At 41.1% G+C, this 23,855-nt stretch overlaps 1 protein-coding gene across 8 annotated transcripts in view; it reads left to right on the top strand.

Annotated features, from left to right (window-relative positions):
• Window positions 1-23,855, top strand: part of tenm1 (teneurin transmembrane protein 1) — a 2,430,772-nt gene that overhangs the window by 2,197,600 nt on the left and 209,317 nt on the right. For all 8 annotated transcript variants that reach the window (XM_087991975.1, XM_087991977.1, XM_087991976.1 and 5 more), the window contains 2 exons: window positions 17,689-17,790; window positions 19,975-20,169. In XM_087991975.1, the coding sequence (XP_087848101.1) occupies window positions 17,689-17,790; window positions 19,975-20,169 (297 nt within the window). The remainder of the gene's footprint in view (window positions 1-17,688; window positions 17,791-19,974; window positions 20,170-23,855) is intronic.

Genomic DNA, 23,855 nt, shown 5'->3' with positions numbered 1-23,855 from the left:
CACCCACCAGCCTCTGAATGAAAAAAGATCTCCTTTTATCCCGTGACCCTTATATAAAATGTGAGTCTCCCGATTTCTGTCCCAAGAGGAAAAGTTTATGTCTATCGATATTATCTCTACCCATCGTGGTTTTGTACATCTTAATCAGACCCATGCCCCAGGAACTCTGTTCCAAAGCAAATAGCACTAGCCTATAAAGTCTCCCTTCACAACTAAAATGACACAGCCCTGGCACTATCATGCTGAATCTCCTGTGCACCTTTTCAATGCAAGCATATCCTTCCTAGTTTATAGTGTGGCTACCAGAATTGCATGCAATACTCCTGACATAGCATAACCAGCATCCCATACAGCTCCATTATAAATTTCCACCTCTTGTATTAAATCTCTATTATGCTCAATGTCAATCCCAATACTAGCATGCCAAACAAATAAAGTAGCAAGTGATAGCCATAACTAAGTGATTCCACAGTCAATGGATCAGATCTAAGGTCAACTGTCCTGCCTTTTCCAGATATGAATTGTGGCATACAATTAAAAACTCAGTGGAGTCGCCACAGTCATCCCCATCAGCAGTGATGGGAGAGTCTAGCACACCAATGCAAAAGATAAGGCTGAAGCATTTGCAACAATTTATAGTCAGAAATGTTGTGTGGATGAGCCATCATGGCTGTGTGGAACTGTGTGGGAAGTTAGGGAAGTGATTTCTGGGCCTTTTGTTGAGGTATTTGAATCATCATTAGCCACAGGTGAGATGCTGGAAGACTGGAGGTTGGTTAGCATAGTGCCACTATTTTAGAAAGGTGGTAAGGAAAAGCCAGGGAACTATAGACTGGTGAGCCTGACATCGGTAGCGGGCAAGTTGTTGCAGGGAATCCTGAGGGACAGGATTTATTTGAAAAGGCAAGAACTGATTAGGGATAGTCAACATGTCTTTGTGCATGGGAAGTTGTGTTCTTACTAACTTCATGGAAGGATGTTGTGAAACCTGAAAGGGTTTGGAAAAGATTTATAAAGATGTAGCCATGGTTGGAGAGTTTGAGCTATAGGGAGAGGGTGAATAGGCTGAGGCTATTTTCCCTGGAGCATCAAAGGCTGAGAGGTGACCTTATAGAGGTTTATAGAATCATGAGGGACATAGATAGAGTGAATATCCGAGGTTTTTTCCCCAGGATCAGGGAGTCCAAAACTAGAGAGCATGGTTAGATAGCTATGGGGTCCAAAACTAGATAGCTCTATGACTCTACATAAATACTTGGTGAGAAGAGCAAATCAGAGACTCTTAATTCTGCAACCAAAAGCTCACCTCCTGACTTTCCAAAGCCTGTCGACAACCTGTAAGTCACAAGGCAGCACTGTGATAGAATAGTCAACACTTGCAAGAATGGGTGCAGCTCCAACAACAGTCAGAAAGCTTGACACTCTCCAGGTCTAAGCAGTCTGTTTGCATCATTCACTCTCTTCACTAGTAATCCTCGTGTTTACCATCTACAAGATATACTGTAGTAATACACCAAGGTTCCTCTAACAGCACCTTCCAAACCCACAACTTTGCCACCTGGAAGGACAAGGACAGATGCTTACAAACACCACTACCTGCAGATTACCCTCTAAGGTACACACTTGGAGCCATGTTACAGTTCTTTCATGATCGCTATATCAAATCTGTGGGACTCCTTCCCTAACAGCACTGTGGGTTTACCAATCAGATAAAACATCTACATTGAGCCAACAAGAACCAGAGGATTTCAAAAGGTAGCTCATCATCACTGTGGTGGCATGAAGCATTATTCTTTTTGTCGTAAGTTGTGGAAATCTAACTTCTAAGGGTATGCAGATTAACTGGTGCTACTTCAAATTACCTGCAATTCCTGAAGTTGCACATGGACATTTCAACCGAAATCGCTAATCTCTCAGCTTGTATTATTTTGACGTTCAATGACATTAGAAATGTTGACTGCTAGCGTAACCAAGATGCAAAGCCATTCCAATGAGTTCTTGACTTTAAACTAGTAAGGTCCAATTCTCATTTGTATCACAGGAAGGAGAATTTTAATTAAGTTATTTCCAATTCCTTCATGGAAAAGTGCATTCCTCCAACTCTATCTACTTATATACCTCTATTCCTTTCTGTCATTGAGATACAAGGCATTGAAATTCACTCAGTAAATTTCTCCATCTCTAACTCATCCTTTAAAATGTTCTTCAAAACTTATCCCTGTGAGCCATCATTAAGTTACCTCTCTCAACATCCCCTTCCTTGGCTCAATGTAGATGTTTTATCTGAAAGTAAACCTTTGGAATTTTTTTTTTAGATTAGATTCCCTACAGTGTGGAAACAGGCCCTTCGGCCCAACAAATCCACACCGACCCGCCGAGGAGCAACCCACCCGGACCCATTCCCCTACATTCATCCCTGACTAATGCACCTAACACAACGGCCAATTCACCTAACCTGCACATCTTTTGGACTGTGGGAGGTAACCGGAGCACCCGGAAGAAACCCGTGTAGACACAGGGAGAATGTGCAAACTCCACCCAGATTTGACAACATACTTACACAGTTTGGGATGTGGTTCTACCATTTCATGTCCTTGCTCAAATTTCGCAGAGTGCACAGTTTTGACAGTGAATGAAAAGTTGACAGTGAATCAGATTTTGAGTGTGCACTGTTCAATTTGATCCATTCTCACACTTTAATTATTCTATGCAGAGTCATTAACGCATTGTTGGTCTCAAATTTAATAAATGTGAGATCAATATATGGTGGCTATCATCTTGCCCAATGAACGTCCTGCAATCAATATTTTTGAGTTCTTCATCTCATGTCAGCTTTGGCCTCAGTTTTCATTAACCCTGACCTCCTCAGGACCCAGACTTTAACTTCCAGTGATCTGTATTAAAAGAAGTAGCTGCAGAGTTGGTGGATTTACTGGTAATAATCTGGAAATGTTTTAATTCTGGAACAATCCCAGAGGATTGAAAAACTGCGAGTGTAACACCTTTATTTAAGAAGAGGAGTCAAAAATCTGGCAAATACAGGCAGGTTAGCTTGATGTCTGTTTTGGGAAAATGACAGAGTTTATTACAAAGGATGTAATAAGATAGCATTTAGAAATACATTATATGATCAAGTAGAGTCAACATGGCTTCATGAAGGGGAAATCCTGCCTGAATTCTTTGGAAGTGAAGTTGAAGATTATGACAACTGCCATGATCTTGTTGAATGGCAGAACAGGCTCAATGGGCTGAGTGGCCAACAACTGCTCTTATGTCTTATAGTCACTTCTCAAGAGTAATGAAGACTACCTTTGTGCTGGAGGCAATACATGTTCCTGGTTCTCACCGCAAGACAATAATAAAATATGTACAGCCGGTTTGATTTTCCTCAATGAAGTTCTCTTCCACTGCCATTCAGCACCTTCTCTTTCCCTTACTGATTACTCCCTCCTTGCATGACTCACTCTCTTATGGAGCTTGACTTTATGCTTTTTCTCTGCCTTGCCTTGTTCTCACCTCCATTTGATGTCAGCTCTCTGCATCCACCACAATTTGCACAAAACTATTTTCAGCTTGTGAGCAATGAATAAAGTCACACGGGTAACAATGCATTCATTCACAATGCAATCAGTAACAGTGAATGAGACACCTCTGGGACAGAACATTGCATAACATTCTAAATCATTACCTTTTTTAAAAAAAACAAGGGAAAAGGTTCATTGTTGTTGCTTCCTCATTAGTTAGGCAAATAAGGTAGCAACATTATTGGGAACTGGGTGACATCAATGACCAGGCTTAGTGTCATGGAGGATTGAGCAGATTGGGAAAGCTTAGTGTGAGCTAACCAAATGTAGATTGGGAGCAGCTGTTTGAAGGTAAATCCACATTTGATTTTTGGGAGGCTTTTAAAGAGAGGTTGATTAGACTGCATAACAGACATGTCCCTGTGAAAGTGAGGGATAGGAATGGCAAGATTAGGGAACCATGGATGACAGGTGAAATTGTGAGACTAGCTAAGAGGAAAAAGGAAGCATATATAAGATCTAGGTAACTGAAAACAGATGAAGTTTTGGAAGAATATTGGGAAAGTAGGACCAATCTGAAACAAGGAATTAAAAGGGCTACAAAGGGTCATGAAATATCTCTAGCAAACAGGATTAAGGGAAATCCCAAAACCTTTTATTGGGATGTTGGCCCACTCAAGGACAAAGGAGGAAAGTTATGTGTGGAGTTTGAGAAATTGGTTGAGATTCTTAATGTGTACTTTGCAGCGGTATTCACTGAGGAGAGGGACATGACGGATGTTGAGGTTAGGAACAGATGTTTTAGCTGGATGGATAGAGAACAGGCTGGGCAGCAGGAGACAGAGAGTAATAGTAGAAGGGCGTTCCTCAAAATGGAGAACTATGATCAGTGGTGTTCCACAAGGATCTATGTTGGGACCACTGGTGTTTGGAATATACATAAATGATCTGGACGAAGTTCTAGGTTTACAGGTGAAACTAAGATTGGTGGAGTAGCAGATCTCCCCTCAATCTTCTAAACTCTAATGAATTCAACCCCAGGTTCCTTAGCCGTTCATTGTATGTTAGGCCTACCATTCCAGGAGATCATCCGTATGAATCTCCACCGGACATGCTTCAGTGCCAGTATGTCCTTCCTGAGATGTGGGGCCCGAAACTGGACACCGTATTCTAAATGGAGCCTCACCAGAGCTTTACAAAGTCTTAGTAGCACATCACAGCTATTACATTCCAACCCTCTTGAGACAAATGACAACATTACATTTGCTTTCTTAACCACGGACTCAACTTGCAAGTCAACCTTTAGAGAATCCTGTACTAGTACTTCCAGATCTCTTTGCACTTTGGCTTTATGAATTTTCTCACTGTTTATAAAATAGTCCATGGCTGTGTTCTTTTTTCCAAAGTGCAAGGCCTCGCAAGACTAGGGTAGACAAAGTCAGAAGTCACACAACACCAGGTCAAAAACCAACCGGTTGATTTGAAATCACAATCTTTTGGAGCACTGCTCCTTCATCAGGCACAGTCCACTTCACCTGACAGGGGGACAGCACTTTGAAAGCTTGTGATTTCAAATAAACCTGTTTATTTGACATCATGTGGCTTCTAGCTAATAAAAAATGCTTGGCAATTATCAGTGGTGACTCAAAGTCGCAATTGGGAAGATATAAGCTTTCAACTTTGCACTCTTCAATGATATCATTGGATTTAGAAAATTTTAATGTGGGAAATTTCAGATGAAGTATGTCTTGTATTCATTTTCAGACTTTCAAAATCATCAATTTTCTGACTGTTTAAAATATGAAATACATTCCAAGTGTACAGCCACATGTATTCAATATACTTTTAACAGGCAGGCATATTAATGTTGTTGTGGTGTATAAATGAAGCTATCAACACAGAAAGGGGCAATTTTGCTAATCATTCCAAACAGTTTTGAAAGAAGGTCCCATTAATTCCTCTCCTCTCCCCTTGCTTTTAAACCTGCATTTTATCTTCCATTTTCACGTAAATTAATTTTGTATGTTACACTCAAGTTTGTTTCCACCAACCTTTTATGCAGTGCACTCCAGATCAGCACTGGATCTGTGGATTAGTGGTTTAAAGCACTCATAGAGATTCCGACATAATACTAATAAATAGGTAGAGGAAATCCTTGAGAGTATTGTTACATTTGCATAACATCTTTGGGGATGAGAGAAGGAGATGTTTTAAAGTATAAAACTTGGAAAAGGCTGATGAATGAGAGAGTCATTTGAACAGAAGCAACTATATCAATTAGGTCTACAAATGTCTTAGATAGACATCGGCACAGACCAAAAGGTAGAAGAGCAGAATTTGGCCATTTGGTTCATTGAGTCTGCATGGCTGCTTCATAATAGCTGATATAGAACATAGAACATAGAAAAATACGGCGCAGTACAGGCCTTTTGGCCCTCAATGTTGCACCAATCCAAGCCCACCTAACCTACACTAGCCCCTATCCTCCATATGCCTATCCAATGCCCGTTTAAATGCCCATAAAGAGGGAGAGTCCACCACTGCTACTGGCAGGGCATTCCATGAACTCATGACTCGCTGAGTAAAGCATCTACCCCTAACATGTGTCCTATACCTACCACCCGTTAATTTAAAGCTATGCCCCCTCGTAATAGCTGACTCCATACGTGGAAAAAGGTTCTCATGGTCAACCCTATCTGAACCCCTAATCATCTTGTACACCTCTATCAAGTCACCCCTAAACCTTCTTTTCTCCAATGAAAACAGCCCCAAGTGCCTCAGCCTTTCCTCATACGATCTTCCTACCATACCAGGCAACATCCTGGTAAACCTCCTCTGCACCCGTTCCAGTGCCTCCATATCCTTCCTATAGTATGGTGACCAAAACTGCACACAATACTCCAGATGCGGCCACACCAGAGTCTTATATAACTGCAACATGACCTCAGGACTCCGGAACTCAATTCCTCTACCAAGAAAAGCCAGTATGCCATATGCCTTCTTCACCGCACTATTTACCTGGGTGGCAACTTTCAGAGATCTGTGTACATGGACACCAAGATCCCTCTGCTCATCCACACTACCAAGTATCCGACCATTAGCCCAGTACCCCACCTTTTTGTTACTCTTACCAAAGTGAATCAACTCACACTTAGCTACATTGAACTCCATTTGCCACCTTTCTGCCCAGTTCTGCAGCTTATCTATATCCCGCTGTAACCTGACACATCCTTCCTCACTGTCAACAACTCCACCGACTTTCGTATCATCCGCAAACTTGCTCACCCAAACTTCTAGCCCCTCCTCCAGGTCATTTATAAAAATGACAAACAGCAATGGTCCCAAAACAGATCCTTGGGGAACACCGCTAGTAACTGGACTCCAAGATGAACCTTTACCATCAACTACTACCCTCTGTCTTCTTCCAGCCAGCCAATTCCTAATCCAAACCTCCAACTCACCCTCAATGCCATACCTCCATACCTTTTGCAATAGCCTACCATGGGGAACCTTATCAAATGCCTTACTAAAATCCATATACACCACATCTACCGCTTTCCCCTCGTCCACCTCCTTAGTCACCTTCTCAAAGAATTCAATAAGGTTTGTGAGGCACGACCTGCCCTTCACAAAACCATGCTGACTATCCTTGATCACATGATTCCTATCCAGATGTTCATAAATCCTATCCCTTCCAATTCTCTCTAAGACTTTGCCCACAACAGAAGTGAGACTCACCGGCCTATAGTTACTAGGGTTATCCCTACTCCCCTTCTTGAACAAGGGAACCACATTTGCTATCCTCCAGTCTTCTGGCACTATTCCTGTAGACAACGAGGACATAAAAATCAAGGCCAATGGCTCTGCAATCTCCTCCCTTGCTTCCCAGAGAATCCTAGGATAAATGCCATCAGGCCCAGGGGACTTATCTTTTTTAACCCCAATCTCTCGCCTTTTCCCAGTAACCATTGATTTTCTTACTATGCAGGAACCTCTCTCTCTCTGTCTTAAGTATCCTCAATGACTTGGCCTCCACAGCCTTCTGTGGTAATGAGTTCCAAAGATTCACCACCCTGTAGCTTAAGAAATTCCTCCTCATCTCAGTTCCAAATGGTTGACCTATCAATCGTGTCCTAGTCTGTCCTACTAGTAGAAACACCTTCTCCATGTCCACTGTGGCTAGGTCTCTCAGTATCCTGTAAGTTTCAGTCAGATTCCCCCCTCATTCATCGAGTACGCCGAGCGTCCTCAACCACTCCTCGTATGGCAGTCCTTTTGTCCCCAAGATCGTTCTTGTAAACCTCCACTGGACCTCCTCCTATGCCAGCAGAAGCTTGCTTAGAAATGGGGTCCAAAACTATTCACAGTATTTCAAACATATTCTGACCAAAGCCTTAAACAGTCTCAGGAGTACATCCATGCTCTTGTATTCTCACCCTCGAAATAAATGCTAACATTGTATTTGCCTTGCTGACTGCCAATTTTACCTGTATGTTATCCTTAAGAGAAGCCTAAACTAGGACTCCTGAAGTCTGTTGTGTTTCAGATTTCCAGACTTTTCCAATTTAGAAAATAGGCTATGTCTCTATTCTTCCTACCCAAATGCATAATCTCACACTTTTGCACAGTGTTCCATCTGCCACTTCTTTGTCCACTTTGTGAGCCTGTCTAAGTTCTTCTGCAGCCTCCTAGCTTTCTCAACATGACTTATCCCTACACTAATTTTGAAGTCATCTGCAAACCTACCAACAATCTCTTCTGTTTCTTTGTCCAGATTATTAATGTTAATGTGAATGATTATGGTTCTAACACTGATCCCTGCAGAACTCCACTAGCCAGCAGCTGCCTTTCTGAAAAATACTTCTTTATCTTCCTCTCTGTCTTCTGCTCATCAGTCAATCTTCTATCCATGCCTGTACCTTCCCCCTGACACCATAGCTCTTGACTTATATATCAGCCTTCTGTTTGTCACTTTGTCAAAGGCCTCTGGAAATCTAAATGGATCACATTCACTGGCTCTCCTTTAATCATTTGCTTGTTAACACCTCAACGAATTCTAATAGATTTGTCATGCATGGCCTCACCTTTGAGTTCTGACTCTGCCCTATTTTAACATGCGCTTCCAAATATGCTGCAACCTCAACCTGAATGATGGGCTCTTAAAATCTTACTAAAGACCAAGGTCAGACTAACCAGCGTATGGTTTCCCATATTCGGCCTCTCTCCCTTCTTAAACTGGGGTGTTGCATTTGCCATTTTCCAGTCCTTTGGAACCCTCCCCAACTCTAGTGATTCCTGAAAGATCATTACTAATGTCTCAACAATGTCCTCAGCTATCTCTTTCAGAGCTTTGGGGTGTAGTCCATCTGGTCCAGGTGATTTATCACCTTCAGGCCTTTCAACGTCCACAGCACATTCTCCTTAGTCTGAACCGTTACGACACAGCGGTGAACCCTCCTGCTAATTAAACCAAACATCCAGACAATTCACCTCGCCTCATTGTCTGTTAAAGAATGAGTGACGAACAACTCCCAAATTTCACTATTTAAAGAAAAGTATTATCAATTTATTCCTTAACTCTAAAAGTGAACGTTAAACAATAACTATTCACAACTCTAAACCCCCATTTCTCTTAACTGCTTGTTATCTGCCTCCAACTCTATAAAAATATACTGTTCCAATAAAAACTCTTATTAAAATTACATCAATTCAATTTCAAAACCACATAGCACCCATCATCCCCAGTGTCCTCCTTCTTTCTGCTGAAGATCTCCCTGGATTGTCTTTTGTCTTTGACTGCAAAGATGTTTCATATGAAAAAGGTACCTTTTTGATACAGAGCGTTTTGGATGGCAATGTTTATTCTCTGTTTGACTTTCAAAATGTCTGGGTTTTTTTGTACCCCAAACATCGGATCATCTCATTGGTTCAAGGTTGGCAAAAACAATAAATTCAAACGTGATTGGGATTTTGTATCCTGAGGCATAATTTAAACTGATTGTTAAATTCGAATTGTTGTCAAAACAGCAACCAAAACTCAGATATCTATTTCACAACCAAATATTATTTATTTTCAATTTTCCAGTACACTCTGGGACTGCTAATTAGTCACATGACAGATGATTGTAAGCTCTCACTGCAAAACAGCTTTCACTCTCAATTAAAAGTAATGTACACGCCTTCAACTTTATAACATTTGTAATGGCCATGGCTCTCAACTCTGCCCCCTGAAGTTCAGGTATGCTAATTTGACCATCAAGACTGATGCAAAATGCTTATTCAGTTCCTCCACCATTTCTGTGTTCCCCATTACTACTTCTCCAGCCTCATGTTTAGCATTTCATTATCCACTCTTGCCTCTCCTTTGCCTTTTACAAATCTAAAACAAACTCTGGCAATCCTCTTTCATATTGCATAACTTTCACATTGCTAGTTCACCCTAAAAATTCGTATTCATCCCCCTTGTTGCTTTTTTAGTTGTCCTCTGCTGATTTTGGACTTCCCAATCCTCTGACTTCCCACTAATCGTCACCACATTGTATGTTCTTTCTTTTGTTTTTATGTAATCCCTGCTCCCCTTGCAGCCATGTCTCCATAATACCCACAATATCTCATCTGCCAGTTTCAATCTGTGCTCTAAGCTCATTTAACTTGTTTTGTACACTATGTGCATTTAAGTACAACACCCTCAATCCTGTGTTGAGCAAGTCCTCACCTTCTCACAGTTGTCCCCTTATCTGCTATGCCTCAAGTTAGATTCCAGAATGTTTCCTTCCTTCTGTTCTACTAGAACATAGAACATTACAGCGCATTACAGGCCCTTCGGCCCTCGATGGTATGACAGGTTGGCACAACAATCTGAAGCCCATCTAACCTACACTATTCCATGTACGTCCATATGCTTGTCCAATGATGACTTAAATGTACATTTAAGTACAACACCCTCAATCCTGTGTTGAGCAAGTCCTCACCTTCTCACAGTTGTCCCCTTATCTGCTATGCCTCAAGTTAGATTCCAGAATGTTTCCTTCCTTCTGTTCTACTAGAACATAGAACATTACAGCGCATTACAGGCCCTTCGGCCCTCGATGGTATGACAGGTTGGCACAACAATCTGAAGCCCATCTAACCTACACTATTCCATGTACGTCCATATGCTTGTCCAATGATGACTTAAATGTACTTAAAGTTGGCTAATCTACTACCGTTGCAGGCAAAGCATTCCATACCCTTACTACTCTCTGAGTAAAGAAACTACCTCTGACATCTGTCCTATATCTATCACCCCTCAATTTAAAGCTATGAACCCTCGTGCTCGCTGTCACCATACTTGGAAAAAGGCTCTCCCTGTCCACCTTATCTAACCCTCTGAAAAATCTTATATGTCTCTATTAAGTCACCTCTCAACCTTCTTCTCTCGAACGAAAACAGCCGCAAGTCCCTCATAAGACCTTTCCTCGTAAGACCTTCCCTCCATACCAGGCAACATCTTAGTAAATCTCCTCTGCACCCTTTCCAAACCTTCCACATCCTTCTTATAATGCGGTGACCAGAACTGTACACAATACTCCAAGTGCGACTGCACTAGAGTTTTGTACAGCTGCTGCAAAACCTCATGGTTCCAGGACTCGATCCCTCTATTAATAAAAGCTAAATTACTGTATGCTTTCTTAACAACCCTATCAACCTGGGTGGCAACTTTCAAGGATCTGTGTACCTGGACACCGAGATCTCTCTGCTCATCTACACTACCAAGAATCTTACCATTAGCCCAGTACTTTGCATTCCGGTTACTCCAACCAAAGTGAATCACCTCACACTTGTCCGCATTAAACTCCATTTGCCACCTCTCAGCCCAGCTCTGCAGCTTATCTATGTCTCTCTGTAACCTACAATATCCTTCGTCACTATCCACAACTCCACTGACCTTAGTGTCGTCTGCAAATTTACAAACCCATCCTTCTACGCCCTCATCCAGGTCATTTATAAAAATGACGAACAGCAGTGGACCCAACACTGACCCTTGCGGTGCACCACTAGTAACTGGACTCCAAGATGAACATTTCCCATCAACCACTACCGTCTGTCTTCTTTCAGCAAGCCAAATACTGATCCAAACTGCTATATCTCCCACAATCCCATTCCTCCACATTTTGTACAATAGCCTACTGTGGGGAACCTTGTCGAACTCCTTGCTGAAATCCATATACACCACATCAATCGGTTTACTCTCATGTACCTGTTTGGTCACCTTCTCAAAGAACTCAATAAGGTTTGTGAGGCACGACCTACCCTTCACAAAACTATGCTGACTATCCCTAATCAAATTACTCTTTTCTAGATGATTATAAATCCTATCTCTTGTAACCTTTTCCAGTACTTTACCAACAACTGAAGTAAATCTCACTGGTCTATAATTACCAGAATTGTCTCTACTCCCCTTCTTGAACAGGGGAACCACATTTGCTATACTCCAGTCTTCTGGCACTATTCCTGTAGACAATGACGATTTAAAGATCAATGCCAAAGGCTCAGCAATCTCCTCCCTGGCTTCCCAGAGGATCCTAGGATAAATCCCATCCGGCCCAGGGGACTTATCTATTTTCACACTCTGCAGTATATCTAATACCTCTTCTTTGTGAACCTCAATCACACCTAGTCTAGTAGCCTGTATCTCAGTAATCTCCTCGACAACATTGTCATTTTCTAGAGTGAATACTGTTGAAAAATATTCATTTAGTGCTTCCCCTATCTCCTCTAACTCGACACACAACTTCCCACTACTATCCTTGATTGGCCCTAATCTTACTCTTGTCATTCTTTTATTCCTTAAATACCTATAGAAAGCCTTAGGGTTTACCCTGATCCTATCAGCCAACCACTTCTCATGTCTCCTCCTTGCTCTTCTGAGCTCTCTCTTTAGGTCTTTCCTGGCTACCTTGTAACCCTCAAGCGCCCTAACTGAGCCTTCACATCTCATCCTAACATAAGCCGCCTTCTTCCTCTTGACCAGGGATTCCACTTCCTTCGTAAACCACGGCTCCCGCGCTCTACAGCTTCCTCCCTGCCTGACAGGTACATACTTATCTAGGACACACAGTAGCTTTTCTTTGAATAAGCTCCACATTTCTAATGTGCCTATCCCCTGCAGTTTCCTTCCCCATCCTATGCCTCCTAAATCTTGTCTAATCGCATCGTAATTGCCTTTCCCCCAGCTGTAACTCATGCCCAGTGTAATACACCTATCCTTTTCTATCACTAAAGTAAAGATAACAGAATTGTGATCGCTATCACCAAAGTGCTCACCTACTTCCAAGTCCAACACCTTGCTGGGCTCATTACCCAGTACCAAATTTAATGTGGCTTCGCCCCTTGTTGGCCTGTCTACATACTGGACAAAAAACTGACCCATTTATAGTACTCGTACTATAGTGTGCCCAGTCAATATTTGGAAAGTTGAAGACCCCATGACAACTACCCTGTCTCTCTCACTCCTATCAAGAATCATCTTTGCTATCCTTTCCTCTACATCTCTGGAACTATTCGGAGGTCTGTAGAAAACTCCCAATAGGGTGACCTCTCCTTTCCTGTTTCTAACTTCAGCCCATACTACCTCAGTTGACGAGTCCCCAAACATCCTTTCTGCAACTGTAATACTGTCCTTGACCAACAATGCCATACCTCCCCCCTCTTTTACCATATTCTCTGTTCTTACTGAAACATCTAAATCCTGGAACCTGCAACAACCATTCATGTCCCTGCTCTATCCATGTCTCCGAAATGGCCACAACATCGAAATCCCAGGTACCAACCCATGCTGCAAGTTCACCCACCTTATTCCGGATGTTCCTGGCATTGAAGTAGACACATCTCAAACCAACTCCTTGCTTGCCAGTGCCATCTTGCGTGCCTGAAACTTGATTTTGGACCTCCCTACTCTCAACCTTTACTATACTCTAACTACAATTTTGGTTCCCATTCCCCTGCTGGATTAGTTTAAACCCACCCCAATAGCCTTGGTGAATATCCCCCCCCCCCCCCCCCTCCCCCCCCCCCCCAGGATATTGGTACCCCTCTGGTTCAGATGAATACCATCCTGCTTGTAGAGGTACCATCTACCCCAGAAAGAGCCCCAATTATCCAAGAATCCAAATCCCTCCCTCCTGCACCATTCCTGTAGCCACGTGTTCAACTCCTCTCTCTCTATTCCTTGCCTCACTAGCACATGGCACGGGCAACAAACCAGAGACAACAACTCTGTTTGTCCTAGCTCTAAGCTTCCATCCGAGCTCCCTGAATTTCTGCCTTAAATCCCCATCTCTCTTCCTACCTATGTCATTGGTGCCTATGTGGACCATGACATGGGGCTGCTCCCCCTCCCCCTTAAGGATCCCAAACACACGATCAGAGACATCACAAACCCTGGCACCTGGGAGACAACACACCAACCGTGAGTCTCTCTTGTCCCCACAGAACCTCCTATCTGTCCCCCTAACTATGGAGTCCCCAATGACTACTGCTCTGCTCCTCTTCCCCTTTCCCTTCTGAGCAGCAGGGACAGACTCTGTGCCAGAGCCCTGTACCCCACTGCTTTTCCCTGGTAAGTCGTTTTCCCCTCCCCCCCCAACAGTATCCAAAATGGTATACTTATTGTTGAGGGGAATGGTCATAGGGGATCTCTGCACTGCCTGCCGGTTCCCTTTCCTTCCCTTGACTGTAACCCATTTGCCTTTTTCTTGTACCTTAGTAGTGACTACCTCCTGTAACTCCTCTCAGTAACCCCCTCTGCCTCCCAAATGATCCGAAGTTCATCCAGCTCCAGCTCCAGTTCCCTAACGTAGTTTTCGAGGAGCTGGAGTTGGGTGCACTTCCCACATATGTAGTCAGCAGGGATACTAGTGGTGACCCTTACCTCCCACATTCTGCAGGAGGAACATTCAACTGCCCTAACCTCCATTCCCATATTCTAAATTCCCAAAGAGACTGTTGAAAAAATAAGGAATAAAACAAACTCATTACCTTATCAATCTGGCGCACAGGTCCTTTTTTTTGGTTAGAGGAGGAGGATGGGTGGCAGACACAACCCGAATAGTGTTTTGGGTAACGCAACCACACAAATATATGACTTCCCAGAGGTCCTTCTCTCCTCCCTCGCTCCTCTCGGCAAATGGAGGCCCGACTCCCGAGGTAAATCCCTTTTAATGCGGGACTTGTTCTGGGAGATTAAATAACTTCCCCTGAGCCCTCCTCCCCTTTAATTTGTCTGAGTTTGTGGTGAAGGACATGGAAGATATAGAGTGTAGGGATATAGATGGTGACATCTTGAAAAATTTCCATATTACACAGGAGAAAGTGCTGGATGTCTTGAAATGCATAAAATTGGATAAATCCTCAGGAATTGGTCAGGTGTATCCTAGAACTCTATGGGAAGCTAGGGAACTAGTTGCTGTGCCCCTTGCTGAGATATCTGTATCATCGATAGTCACAGGTAAGGTGCCAGAAGACTGGAGGTTGGCTAACGTGATGTCACTGTTTAAGAAAGGTGATAAGGACAAGCCAAGGAACTATAGACCAATGAGCCTGACATCAGTCGTGGACAAGTTGTTGGAGGGAATCCTGAGGGACAGGATGAACATGTATTTGGAAAGGCAAAGACTGATTAGGGATAGTCAACATGGCTTTTTGCATGGGAAATCGTGTCTCACAAACTTGATTGAGTGTTTTGAAGAAGTAACAAAGAGGATTGATGAGGCAGAGTGATGGATGTGATCTATATGGATTTCAGTAAGGCATTCAACAAGGTTCCCCATGGGAGTCTGGTTAGCAAGGTTCAATCTCATGGAATACAAGGATAACTAGCCATTTAGATACAGACCTGTCTCGTAGGTAGAAGATCGAGGGTCGAGGGTTGTTTTTGAGACTGGAGGCCTATGACCAGTGGAGTGCCACAAGGATTGGAGCTGGGTCCACCACTTTCATCATTTATGTCAATGATTTGCAAGTGAGCATAAGAGGTGCAGGTAGTAAGTTTGTAGATAACACCAAAATTGGAGGTGCAGTGAACACCCAAGAAGGTTACCTCTGACTACAACAGGATCTTGATCAGATCGGCCAATGGGCCAAGGAGTGGCAGATGGAGTTTAATTTAGATAAATGTGACGTTGCATTTTGGGAAAACAAATTTTAGCAGGACATATACACTTAATGGTAAGGTCCTGGGGAGTGTTGCTGAACAAAGAGACCTTGGAGTGCAGGTTCATAACTCCTTGAAAGTAGAGTCACAGGTAGATAGGATCGTGAAGAAGGTGTTTGGTATGCTTTCCTTTATCGGTCAGAGTATTGAGTATAGGATTTGGGAGGTCATATTGCGGCTGTACAGGACATTGGTTAGGCCACTTTTGGAATATTGTGTACAATTCTGGTCTCCTTCCCATCGGAAAGATGTTGTGAAACTTGAAAGGGTTCAGAAAAGATTGACAAGGATGTTGCCAGGGTTGGAGGATTTGAGCTATAGGGAGAGGCTGAATAGACTGCGGCTGTTTTCCCTGGAGCGTCAGAGGCTGAGGGATGACCTTATAGAGGTTTATAAAATCATGAAGGGCATGGATAGGGTAAATAGACAAAGTCTTTTCCCTGGAATGGGGGAGTCCAGAACTGGAGGGCATAGTTTTAGGGTGAGAGGGGAAAGATATAAGAAGGGACCTAAGGGGTAACTTTCTCATGTAGAGGGTGGTACATGTATAGAATGAGCTGCCAGAGGAAATGGTGGAGGCTGGCACAATTACAATATTTAAAAGGCATCTGATGGGTGTATGAATAGGAAGGGTTTGGAGGGATATGGGCCAGGTACTGGCAAGTGGGACTAGACTAGATTGGGATATCTGGTCAGCATGGACGAGTTGAACCGAAGGGTCTGTTTCCATGCTGTAAATCTCTATGACTCTAAGTCCTTGTGACCTTGATTTGCCTTGATTTGCGATGTCAGTTTGTCGATCTTATTGCAAGTGTTTCATACATTAAGATACAAAACCTTTAATTTTGCTCTATTAGCGAGTTTCCCTCGATTGTTATGGTTCCTCAGTATGACGTTCACACATTCAGTCCCTTCCTTTTATTAGCTGACAATAATTAACCCTATCACTATTAGCTGTCCTATCTGCTCCTTTACCTTTGATTTTCTGATTTTTCATGTAATTGAAGCCATCCCCTCCTCCTGTTATTTAGTTTAAAACCTTATTTCGAATCAGTAAATATCACATCAATCAATGAGTCTCTTCCACTGAGTTAACATAACTTCATACAGTCCAGAAGAGGTTCTCAGCCCATCGATTCTGTACTGCCACTTTTCTGCTCCAATCCCATAGCCTTGAATGTTATGACACTTCAAGTGCTCTCTTTGGCAGTGCATTCCCAGACTCCCATGAACCTCTGGGTGAAAAGATTTTTTCTCAAATCCCCTATAAAACATAGATCTTGTGCTTCTTCTTTGGGAACAGTTTTGCAGTTGGAAGTCTGTACTGACTGGAACAATGACATGAGGTCAGGTTGACTGACTCCCCTTCTCTTCCCTCTACTCATTTGACTGCTTATTTCCAATTTTGGACCAATAGCTTGAGCAAGCTGAATCTAAATTGCGTCAGTTCTCTGCTGCTGAATGCTTTAATAATTTTTGAGATGACTTAATTCCTTAGTCATTAATGAACAATGCTATATCTCTCTTGTTATCTATATTTTGTAATCTTTTGTATATTTTACCTGAAATTGTACCCTGACCAGTCTCTAGTAAGTTACTTATAGAACATATGTTCTAATAGGAAAGAGGAAACTAGAAGGATGAATGGTTATTAGATCATTCAGGGTGGGTTACCTGAAGTGTTTTTTTGAATTTGGTGTGGCATGTGAATACATAGTGCAGAAGAAGTTTTGACATACGACCCATTCTGTGCAGGGATATCCAGGAAAAAGAATCCTTCCAAAGGATTCTCTTGATCAGTCTTAGTTTAAATACAATCTTTTGGGATGTTGTTATATCAGAGATATACCATAGTAAATGTTACTCAAATCTATTTGTCATTATTAAATCTTGTTTCTGAGAGAATAAGAAATTGGAATCATGTGCGAAGTTATTTGAAAAATATTTATTCAATTTTGTCATTACTTGTAGAATCAATGGATGAATGTTCTACTAATTGTAACGGAAATGGCGAATGTATCTCTGGCCACTGTCACTGTTTTCCAGGATTTCTTGGCCCTGACTGTGCACGAGGTAAAGCCAATTGTAACAAGTAGTCTGGCAAACATAATTGTGTTGTAGTATTCTGTGACATCAGACTCACTTTTTATCGTTCAAACATTTTCTCCATCAGCCACATGGTTAGTAGAGACTCCTAGCCCTCACCCACCCCCCTTGTCACCCACTGTTTTTCCAGATTTCTACATAACCCCTCTGCACCCCCCATGAACCTTCATATCAATTATGTCCCTTCCATATCCATTCCTTTATCCCCATGTCCTTTGCTTGCCTCCTGTGCTATTATTAATCTTAATTTAAAAAAAAGACATTTAAATAAAAATGTCAAACCAGGATAAGTATGTTACAACTTCTAAAGTTGTCAATTGAACAATGAAAGTGCCTCCCATCATGCTGTGTAACCAGCCCTATACTTAGCTGAGCCCTTTACTCATTCTTAGAACTCATCCAAGTATTTGAAATGAGGCCACCTGGGCAAACAGATAACAGACCTTCAGTCAAACATCTTTTGTCAATCCACTTGCAAAATGGCATCATTAGGAACGCATGGCTGAACTTCAGGACTGACTAATAGATACAGTCCTATAGGTAATCTTGACACAGATTGAAGGTGAATGCTTTATTCTTGACTGACATTTTTGTAGCATTGTATTTTTTCTTTCTTTGGTACAATTTTTCAAATGCCAAACTACTTATTTGTGTAATATTAAGATATGTAATTAGAATTAAAGCTTTATTCATAAATATTATGACTGTATAGGACCTTGTAACCATAATGTGGCTATGGTTGACTTTGGGGCAGAGAGAATATAAGGGAACATGGTGGTAGCATGGGGACATTGGCAAGTTCTCTAAAATCAACCTGCCGAGAGGTTCTCAACTCCTCAGATGCAAATAGCACCCCATCCCTTCACAAAGTTCAGAAGCTGACCAGCTGGTGGGATCCCATAAGTTTCCAAAACCTTCCTATCATGATGAAAATAATATGCTGTATGAAGATCATACTTCTCCTCCATCTTTATCATATCTACCCACAATCCATACCCTGCCCCTGACAACTCCCTGCCCATCCCCATGTTTCCTAACTATAGAAAGATGATATTGGTCAGGGATGGAGGAGTAAAATTAATATTCTGGCCTCTCTGGTCTCATTTTACCCATTCCAGGCTCAATTATAGGCAGCTATGGGAGCAAGGTTCTGCCCTATTATCTCTATATGTTGTGGTTATTTAGTTTCAAAGAGAGTAAATTCAATCCAAATACGATATAGAATATGGGCCAATTTCACTGATCCAGTATTTGACCTGTTCAACTATAATTATGTAGAATTTGGATTTTGATTCATAGTTTATTCTTATGGGGACACCAAAGTACCTTCCTCTGAAGAATTTTCTTAATTGTTTGTTGTCCTTGTTTCACTGATGTGAGCAAGCTGTTGGCATGGAACTCAGTTTGATTTCCAAATAATTGACTTCAGACACCAAAGAGAGAATTGCTGATGTGTTTCAAAGTGAACATGCTCATTTTAAGTGAACATATTCCAATTACATGCTTCCCTTGTAGTTTGACTTTGAGCTAATTGGTGGCGTTATAGAGATCCCTGTAATATATCTTCCATTTTAGGAAAAGGGAACGTGTTCACTTTCCCTCATTCACTTTCAGCTTAGTCAGCAATAGACTCTCTAAAGTCTCAGTAGTTAAGACCAGTTCTAAATTTGATCCCATCTTCTTTGTTCATTTACTTGAACTTATCCAGAGTTTTGCTCCTGACTCCAAAATCAAGAGCCTAAGCCCTTTAATACAATTGACTCGGTGAAGTTATTGGCAGGTGGCAGACTCTTCTGGAACTGCAAACTGGCAATGAGTTGGTTTTAAAAATTGAACTTAAAAATTAGCTTTGAAAAATGTCAAAATATATTGCATTCTTTGACTTTCTTCAGCACTGCCAGATACAAGGCCTGTGACAACACTCTGGTGTGTTGCTATGCAATCTTGCATCATTTTTATTGAATCATGACAGAGATATGTCCATTAATGATCAAATGCTAAAGAAATATTAGCATTGTCATGAAAAAGCGCAACGTTAGTCCTATTTATATTGAAATAAACTTTCTGCATAATTCAGAAAATGTGAAATGTGCAAGAGTGGGCTTTGAAGTCCTGTGTTGGAACTAATATATTGTTTCTATCCATTTGCAGACTCCTGCCCTGTCCTCTGCAGTGCAAACGGTCAATATGAAAAAGGCCACTGCTTGTGCCACAGTGACTGGAAAGGGCCAGAGTGTGATGTACCAGGAGATCAATGTATTGATCCAACGTGCCATGGCCATGGAACATGTGTTGCAGGAGTTTGCATTTGTGTTCCTGGCTATCGAGGTGAAAGTTGTGAGGAAGGTTGGTCCAACTAGAATATTTTGCATTCTGTTAAATCTATTCAATGTTATGAATGTTAAGAAGCACAGCAGCGATGCAACTTTATGTTCAGTAGAAATTATACCTGTGCAAAATGCGACTTAAGGTGAATAATTTGGTGTGTTGGCATGGTAGAACATTGCAGTATTTTTGCCCAACCCCCTAAATTCATTGGGAAACAATCCTGATTAATCTATGTTACAACATTGACTCAGAATTCATACTGGTTTGACCTGCTGGGCATGGGAAATTTACCAGAGACTCCAGTTCTGGGACTGAATTCCACTTGCCAATACAGGTGTAAAAGCAGCTGAGTAAGCTCACAAATTAGAGGCATGCCTGGCCCCACAATGATTTTACAAGCAATGGAGGAGACATCAGGCGGTTTGAGCTCACAAGGTCTGGTTGAGGCCTCTAAATGGGCAATTATCATAGTTTGGATGGCTTCCAAGTCATATTATCAGAGATCCTATCAAAGGTCATTGGCAGATACAGTCAAATCTATTTCTCTCTCAAAGATGCTGCAGACGTGCTGAGTACTTGTAGCATTGTCTGATTGTAGATCAGAGTCATTGCTGTGTATTATTTATTATTTGCCTCCTATTTTTCTACATTTTATTTTGTTTTATTTGATTCTTCACTCCTTAGAAGTTTGACCTTTGCTTGTGCCACTCTGATACCTGCAATTTAACTATTTAACTTCCACAACATCATCAAAGTGCTTTGCTGGATCATGTCCTTTGTCTGAACAAAATAGCTGAGGCACAATCCTGGAGCTCCCACTCCCAATGGTATTGTTGGTGTCCCTATGCAAACTGGATTTACAGTGATTTAAGGGGAACTGGAAATGGAAAATAACTACTGGTCCAGCTAATGACATCCACATTCCATGATTCATTTTAAAAACAGCCATATGTATGTACCTAGTCATTAGACACACATATCCTTCTGAGCAATATATGAGACATCATCAACAATGTAAACAACAGAATGTCACATGAAGGTTACTTTTTTTAACTTTCCAGCCTGAATGGTTTCAGTGGCATTTCTAATCCTGCAGCACAATCTGAAATTGATAATCCTTTCACTTTATTAGTTCAGTTTATATTCTGTTTCATAGCACTGTGAATAAGGGCATTTTCTGATTAGATTAGATTACCTACAGTGTGGAAACAGGCCCTTCGGCCCAACAAGTCCACACCAACCCTCCAAAGAGCAACCCACCTAGACCCATTCCCCTACACCTAACATTACGGGCAATTAAGGATGGCCAATTCACCTAACCTGCACATCTTTGGACTGTGGGAGGAAACCGACGCAAACCTGGGGAGAATGTGCAAACTCCACACAGACAGTTGCCCAAGGCGGGAATTGAACCCAGTTCCATGGCACTGTGAGGCAGCAGTGAAATATATTTCCTTCTCTTCAATGGAAGACATTATGACTGAGCTGGGTGCTGAACACTGGAGCCAAAATCTCTCAATCTCCAAACACAGGATTATTGATTTATCAGTTTTGAAAAAAAACTGAAGGAAATCATTCTTGCCATGTTTGAATGATGGTATTATTGTTGGTTGATAATGTCATGAATTCACTGTTTAGGAGCAATTTATTGCAGATGCAAGAATTTGTACTGAAAACATGAAATCTCCAGCATGATATCACTCTTGCTGGTTTCTCAGCGGACCAAAATCACTGATCTTTTCACTAAGGTTTTCAACAAGTCTTATTTTCAATACCCTTTTCTTTGGTTAACTTTGGGAACCTGGCACTTGAGGGAATTTTGTAACGAGGAAGGTAGCATCAAGAGTAGAATCAGCAGACCAGAAAATTTAGAGAATTATAGGAGTGCTTGAAAGTCAATCCATAGAGTGATTTAAAATGTCTTATTCCTTAATTTGAATAATGTACTTTAAATCACAAATCAACTTGGGCCAAGCCTTATTTAGTTGGGGAAAATGCCATCAGATGGGATGAGGGGAAAGTTCTCATTCCGAGCTGTCAGCTCTTTCTTCCTAACAAAGGGTCAATGGTTGCCATTGATGCATAGTTCTGACTTAGATATCAACATTTGCAAAGGTATCTTTGGTTGTTGATGAAAATTAAGCAGTGTGAAATAAGTGCCTGGCTACTTTGTAACTACAAGCTTTCAACTTCAGGTTTAATATAACTGCCATTTTGTTACCTTTCAAGTGTTGTGCAAAATGATTGAGTGTTCCACAGTCTCCAAGACAAGAGCAGAAGTTTCCGTTGCATGCGTTAGTGAATCAAGCACTCAGTGCTTCAACCCACTAAAACAGACTACTGGCCCAACCCCAGGAGCCTACTTGGCAGCAATATGTTGCTTTCTGGTCTGTTTTCATAAGGATAAGATACTGCATTATAATCTTCTGCAATTTTATTGCAATTATCTGAAAACTGTTGCGTGTTTCAGCAAGTAGACTAACTGCATTAACTAATAAGAATGAACTACTTGAAAAATACTCAAAAACCATTTTGTAAGTCTTTATTTATGAATGACATCTGTCCTATTTAGTAAATACTCTTGGTTATATAAAATGTTTTCAGCATTGATTTGTTATAATGGTTTAAGTTCTGATAGACCAGTAGGTTGGAAATCTCGTCTGCATGTCGGCTGTAAGAACAGCCTGCAGTATTCATAATTTATGTGAGTTGAAGTCATACCAACTCTCCTGTAACAAAAAAAGTGCATGTTTTGGGAATAAATGGACCTCAGCTGATTGTGAATTGGGGTAATATAGATTTTTTTTAACGTTCATACTATTGTAGTAATAGGTGCATTTCTATCACTGAGGCTGCAATATGTACCTGATAGAATAAGCACTATACACTGCATCACAACACACAGTTGAGTTCATTTCTGCATTTTACCAGCCCAATCCATTGAAATTGACACAACTAGCATTATTATTTCAAGTATAATCTACATCCAAAAGATTAAGTTTCTACAGACATTCATGTTGGTTTAAGAATAACTGTTCTGGAAGCTGACCCACAAAATCACATTCCTGGATTGAATTAATAAAATGCCTTACAAAATTTTAAATATTAAAGGATAATTAGTTTCCTAATGAAACACTAACATACAACAATTGATCTAAAAATGATCCTTATTATTCTTATTATTAAAGTTGTTCCCAATTATTTGAAAATAATTTGCTCACATCAGTTTATATATATTTGTGAAAATTCCATTTTCAACTCAATGAATAGAATGAGTTATAATTCTTATATACCAGAGGGTTTTTGTTTTGATACAAGGGAAAAACGTGTTCTTAAACATTCTAAGAAATCGTTGGACATATTGGAATAAAATACTTGGAACTTCAACATGCAAATAAAAAGAAGGAACATAATTGGTAAAATCAGATGTAAAAAATTGGTAAAACTCTTCGCACAAACTTTGATCAGATGTTTTGTTTATTTTTGATATTATTATAGATTGATTTATCTAAAAAGTGTAATCTGTTATCACCTGGTGGGAAGGAAAGGCTGAGATATGAGGGAAGAGGTGATGGATAAATGAACTAAGAGTTAGTAGGATGTGAGTTGGTTGTATAAATATGGGGAACTAGTAATCAGTGACTTTAATGGAGTGTTGCTAAGCAAAATAAAGCTCTTACATTAAAGTGAACAATTTAATGAAT

The sequence above is a fragment of the Chiloscyllium plagiosum genome, unplaced genomic scaffold, assembly GCF_037043375.1.
Source record: "Chiloscyllium plagiosum isolate Xiang-an unplaced genomic scaffold, Cpla_swu_hap1 HiC_scaffold_11, whole genome shotgun sequence".
Taxonomy (NCBI): Eukaryota; Metazoa; Chordata; class Chondrichthyes; order Orectolobiformes; family Hemiscylliidae; genus Chiloscyllium; species Chiloscyllium plagiosum.
This window is presented reverse-complemented; position numbering and strand designations above follow the sequence as displayed.